Consider the following 14,425-nt stretch of genomic DNA (forward strand, 5'->3'; position numbering starts at 1 on the left):
CTGCCTGCTGGCCTGGCACAGGTGGCACTGAGGGCGCTGGGCCCAGGCCTGCAGCCCCCAGCCCGCCCTGGGGGAGGCCTCAGCAGCGCCCCCTGGCCTGGCGGCTGTGCTGCGGGGACAAGCTGAGGGCCTGTTGGGGCACTGGTTGGCGCTGGGCGGGGACGGGGAGGGGCTGGGGGATTAGTGGGGGCATACAAGGAGGTGAGTGGGGGTCTCTGGGAGGCCAGTGGGCGGGTCTGCGGGTCCCTGGGTGGTCCCTAGGAGGGTCTGGGGGTCCCCGAGAGGTCATCAGAGGTCCCTGGGAGGTTATTGGAGGTCCCTGGGAGGGTCTGGGGGTCCCTGTGCCCTCCCCCCGCAGGCTCTGGGTCTCCCGGGGGGCTGGAGGCCTGCGGGGGGGAGGTCTCCTCCTTCCTGGAGCTGCTGGGGCTGTGCTGGAGACCATCGAGCGCTTCGGAGGGGCGGGGCAGGGGCAGGCCCCGCCCACGCCAGAGGATGCACCAATCAGCTGCTGACCCTCCCCGTCCTAACCAGTTCCCCCCCCCCAATAAAGCACCAAACTCCGCCAGGTGGACCCTGCCTTCGTTTATGCAAATGAGGGGGCGGGGCACAGGGGTGACCATGCCCACAGCCCCCACAGGATCCACCAATCAGCTGCTGACCCTCCTGGTAACCCCTCCCCAACCCCCAACACATCTCCAAGGTACTCAAAGGCAGAGCCTGATATTGAAATGTATGCAAATGAGGGAGGCAGAACAAGCGGCAAACCACGCCCATCACAATCCACCAATCAGCAGCCACCTCCTGAACTCCTCCTCCAAAGGAAGCTCCAAATCTGTCACCATATAATTAGTTACTGTGGGGCGGGGGCGGGGCCGAGGGGGCGGGGCCAGGCGCAGCATGGGGAGGGGGCGTGGCTACGGAAAGGGGGTGTGGTTATGCAAATAAAGAGGCAGCAACCAGAGCCAGGCAAGAAAGGCCAGGGAGGGGGCGTGGCTCCGCAGCCCGGGGGGCGTGGCTCCGCCAGCCCACTCCTCCCGCAGCAGCAGACCCCTGCAGAGCCCTGCAGTGCCCTAGAGACATCTCCAGACTCCTACAGACAACTTCAGACCTTTCCAAGGGCTCTGCAGACCCTTACAGACCCCTGCAAACTCTTCACACCCCTAAGACCTCTACACACAGCCACAGCCTCCTCTGCAGAGCCCTGCAGCCCCCTCCACACCTTCAATGGATTCCTGCAGACACTTAACAGATGCCTGACAGAGCTCCACAACCCTGCAGACCTTTACAAGATGCCTGCAGACACCTGCGGGCCCAGAACAGAAACCTCCACACACCTGCTGAATGCTACAGACACTTGCACACCCCTCCAGCCTCCTAGAGACCTCTAGGGACCTCTCCCGACCTTTCCATAGACCCCTGCAGACCCCTGCATGTCTTTAAGAGGCCCCTAGAGACCCCCACAGACCTCTACAGACTGCCAGAGAACCCTGCAGACCCCTACAGACACCTCGAGACCTTTGCAAGGCACCTCAAGACCTTCACAGCCTTTTGAGACACCTACAGCACCACAGACACCTCTACAGACCCCTAACCACCTCCACAGACCTGACAGAGCTCCACAGACTTCCAGAGAGCCCTCCAGGCCCCTAAGGGTACCTACAGATGCCTCCAGACCCCCGCACACCTCTGCACACTCAGAAAAGCCTCCAGGCCTTTTAGAAGACCCCTGCAGACACCTACAGACCTGGGCAGACTCCTACAGCTGCTTGCACACCCCTGCAGACACTGACAGGCTCCTCCTGGCCTGCAAGCTCACACCATGTGCTCGCACTCAGCTTCTCCCCAGCACCCCCAGGGCTGCTCTTTATCGCCTCCGCCCCCAGCCCGCAGGCACAGGCAGGCTTCCTCCCGCCCACACGCAGCACCCTGCCCTTGCTCTCCTGGAACCTCACAAGCTTCGCCTGGGCCCAGCTCCCCTGCCTGCCCAGGTGTTTCCTGGATGCCATCCTGCCCCTCGGCTTGCTCTCCAGCACCACTCAGCTTGGGGCCATCTGCAAACACGCTGCCAGTGCACCTCTATCTCATTTGGGACAGTCACACTTTAGAGACACTGGACAAAAGTGTCCTGGAGCCAAAGAACTCCTTCACTGAATGCAGACACCTACAGACCCCTCCACACCTTTAACAGACCACTGCAGCCCACTGCAGAGACCTCCACAGATCCATTAAAAGGCACCTCCAGACCCAGGCAGACCTCTACAGAGAACTAACAGAGCCCTGCAAATCCCTACAGGCATCTACGGACCCCTGCAGCTGCCTGCAAACACATACAGACCCCTACAGAGCTCCCCACACCCATCCAGACCTCTCCAGATATTTAACAGACCCCTGCACACATCTACAGACCCCTCCAGAGCCTTCACTGATGCCTGCAGGCACCTACAGACCCACACAGAAACCTCCAAACACCTACTCAACTCTACAGACCTCTGCAGACTCTCTCAGACCCTGACAAACAGCTACAGACCCCTTCACACCTCTGCAGACACCCACACTCACCTACACACCACCACAGACATGGACAAAGCTCAACAGGCACCTGCAGACCCCTCCACACCTTTAAAATTGCCCAGAGACTCCTACAGAACCCTGCCAAAATCTACAGACCCTGACAGAGCTCTGCAGACCCCTCCAGACATTTGAAAGGTGCCTGCAGACCTCCACACACCCCCTAGAGACAGCTGCAGGCACCCACATTCCTCTACAAAGCTCTAGAGACCTCTACAGACAGCTACAGACCCCTCCAGACATTTAAGAGGTGCCTGCAGACCCCTGCAGCACCCTAGAGACATCTACAGACAACTTCAGACCTTTCAAAGGTGTCTGCAGACCCTTAGAGATCCCTGCAAATTCTTCACACCCCTCCACTAACCCTTGTTGCAGAATGGCTAAAGGAAAATGGACATGACTTAGAAGTGGGCAAGCAGGATGAGTATATGGAACTAAATTAAGGCTGTGCTAGGCCACACAGAAACAAAGACATATTGAATAAACAAAGGCAGCATTTAATATAACTAGCCAGGGAGGCACTGTCCTTGACGAGTCAGCAGACAACTCAAGCAGAGCAAATGGGGTATTTAGGGATTCAGCCATTTAGCTTCTTACATGTATGCATAAATTATCTGTAACACATATAAGCGTGTGGCTACTAAATAAAGTTGTCACTCGCTTTTGATCCACACTGGATTGTGCAGTGTCCTTGCACAGTGAGTTCAGCCCTTCTCCGCGAGATCTGCCTCCCTGCAAACCCTAACCTGTCAGCACCTCCCAGCAGCAGGGAACAGAGAGAAGCACTCCACAGCCGTTTGCACGAGAGGCTTTCTGCTCATCCAGCTGCTCTGTCAGCATCTGCATGGGACAGAATCTTCAGCTACTAGGTCAGAGCTCTGACTGAGCAATCTCCTTTTCAACCCTTCCCTCCTGGCAGACACAGACAAACCCTACCTGGAGCCCACAGGAGCCGAGCCAAAGGAGATCACCCTGCCAGGCTGCAGGGCCAGGCTGCAGCGGCACCAGCGTCCGTGCTGACGGATTCACCGCAGCAGCTGGGGCCCTCGTGCCCATCCTGCTGCTGCTGCACATCTGGCTGGCTTGGCCAGTGGAGTGGAAAGCAAAGTGCAAACCTGCCAAGAGTGAAACAACCAAGGACAAAGCTCAGTTACTCACACTGTGAAGGTGTGGGCACGCTCCTATGCCCCCAGTAAAAACACTGCCAAAGCATTTCATTTTCCACTGCCATGCACTGACCTTGCAGAGCTCTGAGCTGATCCCACTCCAACACTCCACCTCCAGTGCACACAGTCAGCTCTGACTGCAGGGTGCTGCCATGTGGGCCATGCACACACAGGAGGGACGCCTGGCCCCCAGCACTGCCCAGCAGACATGCTCCTGAGCTGCCAGGGACACGTACCAGTGACAGCCAGACAGAAATAAAGCACGTCAGAGCACCCCACCAGAAGATGGGAAAGACAACCCCTGACACTTGGTTGCCTTTTTCACACACACAACAAACGAGCTGCTCCGAGAGCCCTGACAAAGGCTTTGCTCTTTGGCAGTGGCTGCTCAAGCCATGCAGATCAGGCTGGAAGTGACACGACTGTAACTTTTTTGGTAAAGCTTCATTTATGACAGAAAAGGGATCAGTGAGATCAGAGACGGCCCAGATGCTTTGGCACCTGGGAAAAAAACAACCAAAGCCAAACCAACCAACCCAACACAAACCCACCCTCAAATTAGTCCTCAGTGCTGCAGTCCCCAGAGGAGCGGTGGATCTGAAACGTTTGGCCCCACTGGAGCACGGAGAGGAGCAGGTGCTGGTGACAGCTGCACTCTCACAGCCATGCCCTCACCTCTGAGCCGAGGCTGTGCTTAGCTCCGATGGGCAGCTGCTGAAATGCAGGCACTGCTGCGGGGCCTGTGCCTCTCCGTGGCAGGGTTTCAGACCTGCTCGGGCCTGTGGGAAGAGTGAGATTTGTCTCAGGGCCACTGCTTTGCATTTCCTCCCCTCTCTCGGCATGGCTCAGTTACTCCACTGGCATGACAAGTGCCAGGACAGCTGCCACATGGACGAAGCAGACAGGAGGAGGCTCCACGCTGCTCTCCCTGTGTCTGGGAGGCAGACACCATTTGATCCTCCTGCAGCAGCTCCAGCACGCTGCGGAGCTCTGAAAGCTGCTCTCTAGCACTGTGACGAGCAGAGACAGCTGAGCTCTCCCTGTGCAGGCAGACAGACCCCCAGCTCCCTTCACACCTCCCACAGATGCGCTCTACCAACCAACACCTTCCCAGGGGCTGCAGAACGCAGCTGGATGGAAGATGCAGCACAAACCTTCCAGAGCTGCTTTCTCTACTTTAACTGCACCAACGCTGCAGGAAGACTCCAGATACTCACAGCAGCTGCTCTGAAAGGTGTCTCAGATCCATCTCACCTGCTCAGCTCACCTCCCGAATCCTTGCAGGCACCCAGGGCTGCTCCCAACCCTTCCACACGCTGAGTCTTGGGCTCCCCGGGCCGCGGCTGCCTGCAGCCACCACAGGCCATTGGAGCAGCACTGCAGTCCAGGGACCTGTCCTCTGAGCGTGTGCTGCAAGGAGAAGCAGCAGCTCTGCAGTGCTTCGGCTGGACAGCAGCACACACTGACTGCACCCCAGAGCAAACCACACCTAAAGCACACACACACAAGCAGCCTTGCACAGCAAGCACAGCCTCCACCTTTGCATCTCGCCAGACCCACTCTAGGTGCCCACGGACCCCTTTACGAGGGTCCCTGACCCCTCTACATGGCCACAGGCCTCCTTTAGATACCCGCAGACCCCCTCCAGCTCACCCCTGACGCCTTTAGATGCCCCCAAAGGCCCTTTCGATACCCCCAGACCCCTGGAGCCGTGGCTGGGGGGGCCGAGCCAAAGGGGACACCGAAACCCAGAGTGAGACCCCCCAGAGCCTGCCAGAGCGCAGAGGCTGAGCGCGTCCCGCCCAAACGCCGCTGGCCAATCAGAGCACGGCCTGGCTTTCCCGCTCTTTCCCCTCACGGCGCCGGGAGGGAGGGGGGAGGGAGACAAAACGGCCGCAGGGGGCTCCGTGGCGGCCCCCAGCGCTCCCAGCTCAGCTCCCAGCGCCTCCAGGTATGGATCCCAGTACCTCCCAGTGCTCCAGGACAACGCACAGTGCTCACAGGATGGCTCCCATGCTCTCCTCTGCTCCCAGGCCCACACAGATACCGCCCGGACCGGCCCAGTCTCCCAAACCCTCCCAGTCGATCCCAGCCCCGTCCCATCCCTTCCAGTCCTCCCAGTCGCTCCCAGATCCGATCCCAGTCCCTTCTGTTCCTCCCCAGTCCCTTCCAGTCCCTCCCAGTCGCTCCCAGATCCGATCCCAGTCCCTTCTGTTCCTCCCCGTCCCTTCCAGCCCCCCTCAGTCTCTCCCAGATCCGATCCCAGTCCCTTCTGTTCCTCCCCGTCCCTTCCAGCCCCTCTCAGTCTCTCCCAGATCCGATCCCAGTCCCTTCTGTTCCTCCCCGTCCCTTCCAGCCCCTCTCAGTCTCTCCCAGATCCGATCCCAGTACCTCCCAGATCCACTCACAGTCAATTCCAGTCTCTTGCGGATCCCCTCCCAGTCCCCGACCGTCTGCACCCCACACCCTGTCCCTGCCAATCGCACCCAGTTCCATCCCAGTCCTTCCCAGTTCAGTCCCAGTTCCTCCCAGTCCCTCTTAGTTCCCCTCCCTGTGAGTGACTGGCAGGGAAATGGGATGGAATCCGGAAGGACTGGGAACGACTGGGAGGTGACTGGGGGGAGCAGGGAGATAGTGGGATGGAAATGGGAGGGGACTGGGGGGAGCTGGGAGGTAGTGGGATGGAAATGGGAAGGGACTGGTAGAGACTGGGAGGCAGTGGGATGGAAATGGGAGGGACTGGTAGAGACTGGGAGGCAGTGGGATGGAAATGGGAAGGGACTGGGAGAGACTGGGAGGCAGTGGGATGGAAATGGGAGGGGACTGGTAGAGACTGGGAGGCAGTGGGATGGAAATGGGGGAGGACAGGGAGGCAGTGGAGAAATGGGAGGGGACTGGGGGGAGCTGGGAGGTAGTGGGATGGAAATGGGAGGGGACTGGTAGAGACTGGGAGGCAGTGGGATGGAAATGGGAGGGGACTGGTAGAGACTGGGAGGTAGCGGGATGGAAATGGGAGGGGACTGGTAGAGACTGGGAGGCAGTGGATGGAAATGGGAAGGGACTGGTAGAGACTGGGAGGCAGTGGGATGGAAATGGGAGGGGACTGGGAGAGACTGGGAGGCAGTGGGATGGAAATGGGAGGGGACTGGGTGGGCTTGGGAGGGAAGTGGTCCCAAACTGGGACAAACTGGGCCCAAACTGGTAAGAACTGGGCCCAAAGTGCACACCAAGTGGGGGAATTGGGCCCAGCGCAGCCAATGGGAGCGCTTCCCGCCTAAGCCCCGCTGGCCAATCAGAGCGCAGCCTGGCTTTCCCGCTCTTTCCCCTCACAGCACCAGGGAGGGAGGGAGGGAGACAAAATGGTGGCAGGGGACACAATGGCAGCTCCCAGTTCAGCTCCCAGTGCTTCCAGGATGGCTCCCAGTGCCTCCAGGTATGGATCCCAGTCTCAACAAGTCCCCTCCCAGGCCCGTTTTAGACCTCTCTGAATCCTGCCCAGTCCCTCCCAATTCCCTTGCAGTCCCTTCCACTTCCCTCCCTCTGCATCCCAATTCCTCCGCAGTCCCTTCCAGTTTCCTCCCAATCCCTCTCAAATCCCTCCAGTCCCTCCCAGTCCTACCCAGTTCCCTCTCACATCCCTCCTGGCCCATCCCATTTCCATCTCAGTCCCTCCCAGTTCCCTCCCACATCTCCCAGCCTCTCACAAATCCCCTCCAAGTCCCTCCCAGTCTAATCCCAGTTCCTTCTGTTCCTCCTAGATCTCCTTCCAGTCTCTCCCAGTTCCGCTCCCCGTCCTGCCCAGTAACCCCCAGATCCTCTCCCAGTCCCTCCCAGTTGCCCCCAAGGGCCTTTCAGTTCCACTCAGTTCCTCCCAGTCTCTCCCAATCCCCAGGCAGTCCCAATCGGTTCCCTCCCTGTGCCTCCCAATTGCCTCACACTCCCTCCCAGTCACTCCCAGTTCCTCTCCAGTCCCCCTCAGTCTCTCCCAGTCCTACCCAGTTCCCTCTCACCTCCCTCTTGGTGCATCCCATTTCTATCCTAGTCCACCTCCAGCCCCTCCAAGTCCTTCCCACATCTCCTCCCAGTCTCGCACAAATCCCCTCCAAGTCCTTCCCAGTCCTGTCCCAGTTCCCTCCATTCTTCCCAGCATATCCCAGTCCCCTTCCAGTCCCTTCCATTCCCTTCCCAGTCCTTCCAAATCCCCTCACAGACTCTTCCAGGCCCCTCTGAGTACCTTTCAGACGCTCCCACTCAACTCCCCCTACCTCCCAGTCCATCCCAGTCACTTCCAATCCCTCCACTCCATCCCATTCCCTCCGAGCCCGTCCCAATGCCCTCCCAGTCTCCTCCCAATCCCTCCCAGTCTATCCCAGTCTCTCCCTATCCCCACACAGTCACAACCAGTTCCCTCCCAGTCTCTACCAATTACCTCCCAGTCCCTGACAATCCCTGACAGTCTGCACCCTGTGCCCTATCCCTGCTGGTCAAACCCAGGTCCATCCCAGTCCCTCCCAGTTCCACCCAGTCAGGCTCCCTGGGAGTGACTGGGAGGGAAATGAGAAGGATTGGGATAGAATTTGGAGGGCCTGGGAGGCAGTGGGATGGAAACGGGAGGGAACTGGGTGGGCTTGGGAGGAAAGTGGTCCCATACTGGGACAAACTGTTCCCAAACTGGTAGGAACTGGGCCCAAAGTGGACACCAAGTGGGGGAATTGGGCCCAGCGCAGCCAATGGGAGCGCTTCCCGCCTAAGCCCCGCTGGCCAATCAGAGCGCAGCCTGGCTTTCCCGCTCTTTCCCCTCACAGCGCCAGGGAGGGAGGGAGAGAGGGAGACAGACAGAATGGTGGCAGGGGACACAATGGCGGCTCCCAGTTCAGCTCCCAGTGCTTCCAGGATGGCTCCCAGTGCTTCCCAGATGGCTCCCAGTGCCTTCAGGTATGGATCCCAGTCTCAACAAGTCCCCTCCCAGTCCCATTCTAGACCTATCCGAATCCCTCCAGTCCCTCCCAATTCCCTTGCAGTCCCTTCCACTTCCCTCCCTCTGCATCCCAATTCCCTCCACTAACTCCCAAGCCCCTATCCCTCTCTCCCAGGCCCTCCACATCCCCTCCCAGGCCATCCCAGTCCCTCACAATCCCTCCACTCCATCCCTCATCCTTTCCCACTTCCCTCCCACTACCTCTCAGTCCCTCCAAGTCTCCTCCCACGCCTCACCAGTCCCTCCCAATCCCATCCCACTTCCATCAGTCCCTCCCATTCCCCTCCCTGTCCCATCCCAAGACCTCCCAGGCCCATTCCCCTCCCTCACACCTCTCAGGCCCCTTACCAGTCTCACCCAATCCCTCCCAGTCCCACTCACTCCTTCCCAGTCCCCTTCCCACTCCACCCCACTCCCAGTCCATCTCAATGCCCTCCAGTCTCCTCCAAGTCCTTCCCAGTTCCTCTCAATCCCTCCCAGTCCCCTCCCAGACCTTCCCAGTCCCTTCCTGGCCTCTCCCAGTGTTCTCACCAGGTCCATCTCAGTCCCCTCCCAGTCTCTCTCAGTCTCTCCCAGTCCAACTCCAGTCCCCTCCCAGTCCTCTATCACTCCCACCCAGCACCCTCCCAATCCTTCCCAGTCCATCCCACTAGCTCCCAAAATATCCCAGTCCCCTTCCAGTCACCTCCCACTCCCTCTCAATCCCCTCCAAGTCCCTTCCAAGCCCCTCCAACTACCTTCCCATTCCCCTCCCAGTATGCTCCCTCTGGCCCAGTCCCCTCCAGTCACTCACAATCCATTCCAGATCCCTTCCCATTTCCTCCCAATGCCCTCCTACTCCAGCCCAGTGCATCCCATTCCTCTCCCAGTTCCCAACAGTCCCTCCCATTACCCTCCCTGTCCCTCCCTGTCCCATTCCCCTCTCTGTCACCTCTCAGTCTCCTTCCCAGTCCCAACCACCCTCTCTCACTCCCCTCCTAGTCCCATCCCAGTTTCACATAATCCAATTCCACTCCTTTCCCAGTACATCCCACTCCCCTCCCAGTCCTTCTCTGTCCCTTCCAGTCCTCTCCCACTGCCCTCCCAGTCCTAATCCAGTCCTTTCCAGGTCCATTCCAGTCCCATCCCAGTCCCAGTCCTCTCCCATTTCCTCTCAATCCACTCCCAGTCCCACCCAGCCTCACCCAATCCTTCCCAGTCCATGCCACTAGCTCCCAGTATATCCCACTCCGATTCCAGTCACCTCCCAAGTCCCTCCCAGTCCCCAGTCCTCTGCCACTCTGACCCAATCCCCTCCCAGTCCTTTCCAGCTCCATCCCAGTCCCTTCCCAGTCTCTCCCAGTCCCTAGTGCCATTCCAGTCCTCTCCCAGTCACTCACAATCCATTCCAGATCCCTCTCCCTTCCCTCCCAATCCACTCCCACTCCATTCCACTATCTCCCAGTATATCCCAGTCCCCTCCACTAACTCCCATGCCCCTCTCCCTCTCTCCCAGGCCCTCCACATCCCCTCCCAGGCCATCCCAGTCCCTCACAATCCCTCCACTCCATCCCTCATCCTTTCCCACTTCCCTCTCAGTCTCCTCCCACTCCTCCCCAGTCCCTCCCAATCCCATCCCACTTCCCAGCTCTCCCTCCCATTCCCCTCCCTGCCTCTCCCACTCACTCACAATCACCCTAGTCTGGAAGGGGACTGGGGCATACTGGGAGACACTGGGAGACACTGGGAAGGACTGGATTGGGACTGGGACGGTCTGGGAGAGGACTGGGAAGGAATGGGGCAGGACTGCGAGGGACTGAGGACTGGGAGGGGACTGGGATGAGTCCTTTCCCAGTCCAACTCCAGTCCCTCACAGTCCTCTCCCATTTCCTCCCAGTCCTCTATCAGTCCCACCCAGCCCCCTCCCAATCCTTCCCAGACCATCCCACTGGCTCCCAGTATATCCCAGGCCCCTCCCACGCCACTCCAACCACCTTTCACACACTCCCCTCCCTGCCCAGTCCCCTCCCAGTCACTCACAATCCTTTCCAAATCCCCTCCCTGTCCCATCCCAGCACCTCCCAGTCTCATTCCCCTCCCTGACACCTCTCAGGCCCCTTTCCAGTCCTCTCCCAGTTCAGCTCAGTCCTTCCCAGATCCCTTCCCAGCCCATCCTACTCCCTCCCACTCCATCCCACTCCCTCCCCATTCCTCTGAATCCCACCCACTCCCTCCCAACCCCTTCCCAGTCCCTCACTATGCCATTACACTCCTTTCCCACTACATCCCACAGCCCTCCCAGTCCTTTTCAGTCCTTTCCAGTCCTCTCCCAGTCCCAATCCAGTCCTTTCCAGGTCCACCCCAGTCCCCTCCCATTGCCATTCCACTCACTCACAATCCATTCCAGATCCATTCCCAATCTCTCCCACTCCATCCCACTATATCCCAGTCCCCTCCACTAACTCCTGAGCCCCTGTCACTCTCTCTCAGGCCCTCCACATCCCCTCCCAGGCCATCCCAGTCCCTCCCAATCCCTCCACTCCATCCCTCATCCTTTCCCACTTCCCTCCCACTACCTCTCAGTCCCTCCAAGTCTCCTCCCACGCCTCACCAGTCCCTCCCATTCCCCTCCCTGTCCCATCCCAGGGCCTCCCAGGCCCATTCCTCTCCCTCACACCTCTCAGGCCCCTTCCCAGTCTCACCCAATCCCTCCCAGTCCCACTCACTGCTTCCCAGATCCCTTCCCACTCCATCTCACTCCCTCCCAATCCCCTCCCAGTCTCTCACAATCCCATTCCAGTCCTACCCAATCCCTCCCGGTCTCCTTCCAGTCCTCCTCAGTCCTTTCCAGGCCTCTCCCAGTCCAAATCCAGTCCTTACCAGCCCCTTCCCACTCCCCTTCCCATCCCTTCCCCTTCCCTCCCAATCCCCTCCCAGTTTCTCTCTGTCCCTCCCAGTCTCACCCAGCCCCCTTCCAATCCTTCCCAGTTCATCCCACTAGCTCCCAGTACATCCCAGTCCCCTCCCAGTCCCTCCCAATGCCTTCCAGGCCTCCCCAACTCACTTTCACATCCTGCCACTACCTTCCCAGTCCCCTCCCACTCCGGCTCAGTCCCCTCCCAGTCACTCACAATCCCTTCCAGATCCCTTCCCATTCCCTCCCAATGCCCTCCCAGTCCACTCTCCTCCCTGACACCTCTCAGGCCCCTTCCCACTCCATCCCACTCCCACTCCATCCCAATGCCCTCCCCGTCTCCTCCCAGTCCTTCCCAGTCCCTTCCTGGCCTCTCCCAGTTCCCGCACAGTCCTCTTCCAGTCCCAATCCAGTTCTTACCAGGTCCATCTCAGTCCCCTTCCAGTCTCTCTCAGTCCCTCCTTGTCCCTTCCCAGTCCAACTCCAGTCTCCTCCCAGTCCTCTCCCATTTCATCCCAGTCCTCTATCACTCCCAGCCAGTCCCGTCCCAATCCTTCCCAGTCCATCCCACTAGCTCCCAGAATATCCCAGTCCCCTTCCAGTCACCTCCCACTCCCTCCTAATCCCCTCCCAGTCACTCACAATTCATTCCAGATCCCTTTCCATTCCATCTCATTCCTCTCTCACTTCCCATCAGTCCCTCCCATTCCCCTCCCTGTCCCAATCTCAGCACCTCCCAGTCCCATTCCCCTCCCTGACACCTCTAAGGCCCCTCCCACTTTAGCTCAGTCCTTCCCAGATCCCTTCCCAGTCCATCTCACTCCCTCCCACTCCTTCCCCGTTCCTCTGAATCCCACCCACTCCCTCCCAGTCCCATTCCACTCCTTTCCCAGTACGTCCCACTCCACACCCAGACCTTTTCAGTCCCTTCCAATCCTCTCCCATTTCCCTCCCAGTCCTCTCCCAGTCCCAATCCAGTCCTTTCCACGTCCATCCCAGTCCCTTCCCAGTCTCTCTTAGTCTCTCCCAGTCACTCACAATCCATTCCAGATCCCTCTCCATTCCCTCCCAATCCACTCCCACTCCATTCCACTATCTTCCAGTATATCCCAGTCCCCTCCACTAACTCCCAAGCCCCTATCCCTCTCTCCCTCCACATCCCCTCCCAGGCCATCCCAGTCCCTCCCAATCACTCCACTCCATCCCTGATCCCTGGGGGGCTGGTCCTGAACTGGGACACACTGTTCCCAAACTGGGGGGGCTGGTCCCAAACTGGGATGCACTGTTCCCAAACTGGGGGGGGCTGGTCCCGAACTGGGACGCACTGCTCCCAAACTGGGGGGCGGGTCCCAAACTGGGACGCACTGTTCCCAAACTGGGGGGGCTGGTCCCAAACTGGGACGCACTGTTCCCAAACTGGGGGGGCTGGTCCCAAACTGGGACGCACTGTTCCCAAACTGGGGGGCTGGTCCCAAACTGGGACACACTGTTCCCAAACTGGGGGGGCTGGTCCCATACTGGGATGCACTGTCCCAAACTGGGGGGGCTGGTCCCGACTGGGACACACTGTTCCCAAACTGGGGGACTGGTCCCGAACTGGGACGCACTGTTCCCAAACTGGGGGGGGCCTGGTCCTGAACTTGTGGCACACTGTTCCCAAACTGTGGGGGACTGGTCCCGAACTGGGGACGCACTGTTCCCAACTGGGGGACTGTCCCAAACTGGGGGAGCGCACTGTTCCCAAACTGGGGGGGACTGGTCCCAAACTGGGACACACTGTTCCCAAACTGGGAGGGGCTGGTTCCGAACTGGGACGCACTGTTCCCAAACTGGGGGGGACTGGTCCTGAACTGGGACGCACTGTTCCCAAACTGGGGGGCTGGCCCAGCGCAGCCAATGGGAGCGCTGCTGCCCGAGCCCCACTGGCCAATCAGAGCGTGGCTCTGGCCCTCCTGCTCTGTCAGCGCCGGGAGGGAGGGAGGGAGGGGGGAGGGAGACCAAACGGCAGCAGGGGCACATTGGAGGCTCCCAGCGCCCCCAGAGCAGCTCCCAGCGCCTCCAGGTAAGATTCCCAGTCCCATCAAGCCCCCTCCCAGTCCCTCCCAGTTCCCTTCCAGACCTCTCCAAATCCTTCCCAGTCCCTCCCAATTCCTCTGCAGTGCCTCCCAGTTCCCTCCCAGACCTCTCCCAGCCCCTCTCTAATCCCATCCCTGTCCCTGCCCAATCCTGCTCCAGTCTCTCCCAGACCCCCTCTCAATCCCTCCCAATCCATCCCAGTTCCTACTAGGATCGCTTTCAGTTCCCATCCAGGCCCTTCCCATGCCCTCCCCTTCCAGTCCTTTCCCAGTACAACTCACAGTCCTCACCCAGTCCCAATCCAGTCCTTACCAGGTCCATCCCAGTCCTCTCCCATTTCCACCCAATCCCCTATCAGTCCCATCCAGCCCCCTCCAAATCCTTCCCAGTCCATCCCACTAGCTCCCAGTACATCCCAGTCCCCTCCCAGTTCATTCCAGGCCCTTCCAACTACCTTTTAGACCCTCCCAGTCCCTTTTCATTCCCTTCCCAGTCCCTACTAAGTCCCCTCCCTCTCCCGCCCAGTCCCCTCCCACTCACTCACAATCCATTCCAGATCCCTTTCCATTCCCCTCCCTGTCCCCTCCCACTCCCTGTCAGTCAATCCCATTCCCCTCCCTGTCCCCTCCCACTCCCTGTCAGTCAATCCCATTCTCCTCCCTGTCCCCTCCCACTCCCTGTCAGTCAATCCCATTCCCCTCCCTGTCCCCTCCCACTCCCTGTCAGTCAATCCCATTCCCCTCC

General features: G+C 59.5%; 1 protein-coding gene and 1 long non-coding RNA gene across 2 annotated transcripts in view; one reads left to right on the forward strand and one right to left on the reverse strand.

Moving 5' to 3' along the window:
• The first annotated feature begins 152 nt into the window (after positions 1–152).
• LOC135192340 (uncharacterized) lies at positions 153–565 on the forward strand. The gene is made up of 2 exons (XR_010309012.1): positions 153–273; positions 316–565. It is a non-coding gene; the product is annotated as an uncharacterized LOC135192340 (long non-coding RNA).
• A 2,479-nt stretch (positions 566–3,044) lies between these two features.
• The window catches only part of LOC135180221 (uncharacterized), a 32,494-nt gene continuing 21,113 nt past the window's right edge, over positions 3,045–14,425 (reverse strand). The window contains exons 2-6 of the mRNA XM_064152593.1: positions 5,002–5,144; positions 4,410–4,513; positions 3,808–3,953; positions 3,505–3,683; positions 3,045–3,408 (exon numbers count right to left, since the gene is read on the reverse strand). Coding sequence (XP_064008663.1) covers positions 3,310–3,408; positions 3,505–3,683; positions 3,808–3,953; positions 4,410–4,513; positions 5,002–5,144 — 671 coding nt within the window. The 3' untranslated portion in view covers positions 3,045–3,309. The remainder of the gene's footprint in view (positions 3,409–3,504; positions 3,684–3,807; positions 3,954–4,409; positions 4,514–5,001; positions 5,145–14,425) is intronic.

This window comes from Pogoniulus pusillus, chromosome 1 (genome assembly GCF_015220805.1).
Source record: "Pogoniulus pusillus isolate bPogPus1 chromosome 1, bPogPus1.pri, whole genome shotgun sequence".
Taxonomy (NCBI): Eukaryota; Metazoa; Chordata; class Aves; order Piciformes; family Lybiidae; genus Pogoniulus; species Pogoniulus pusillus.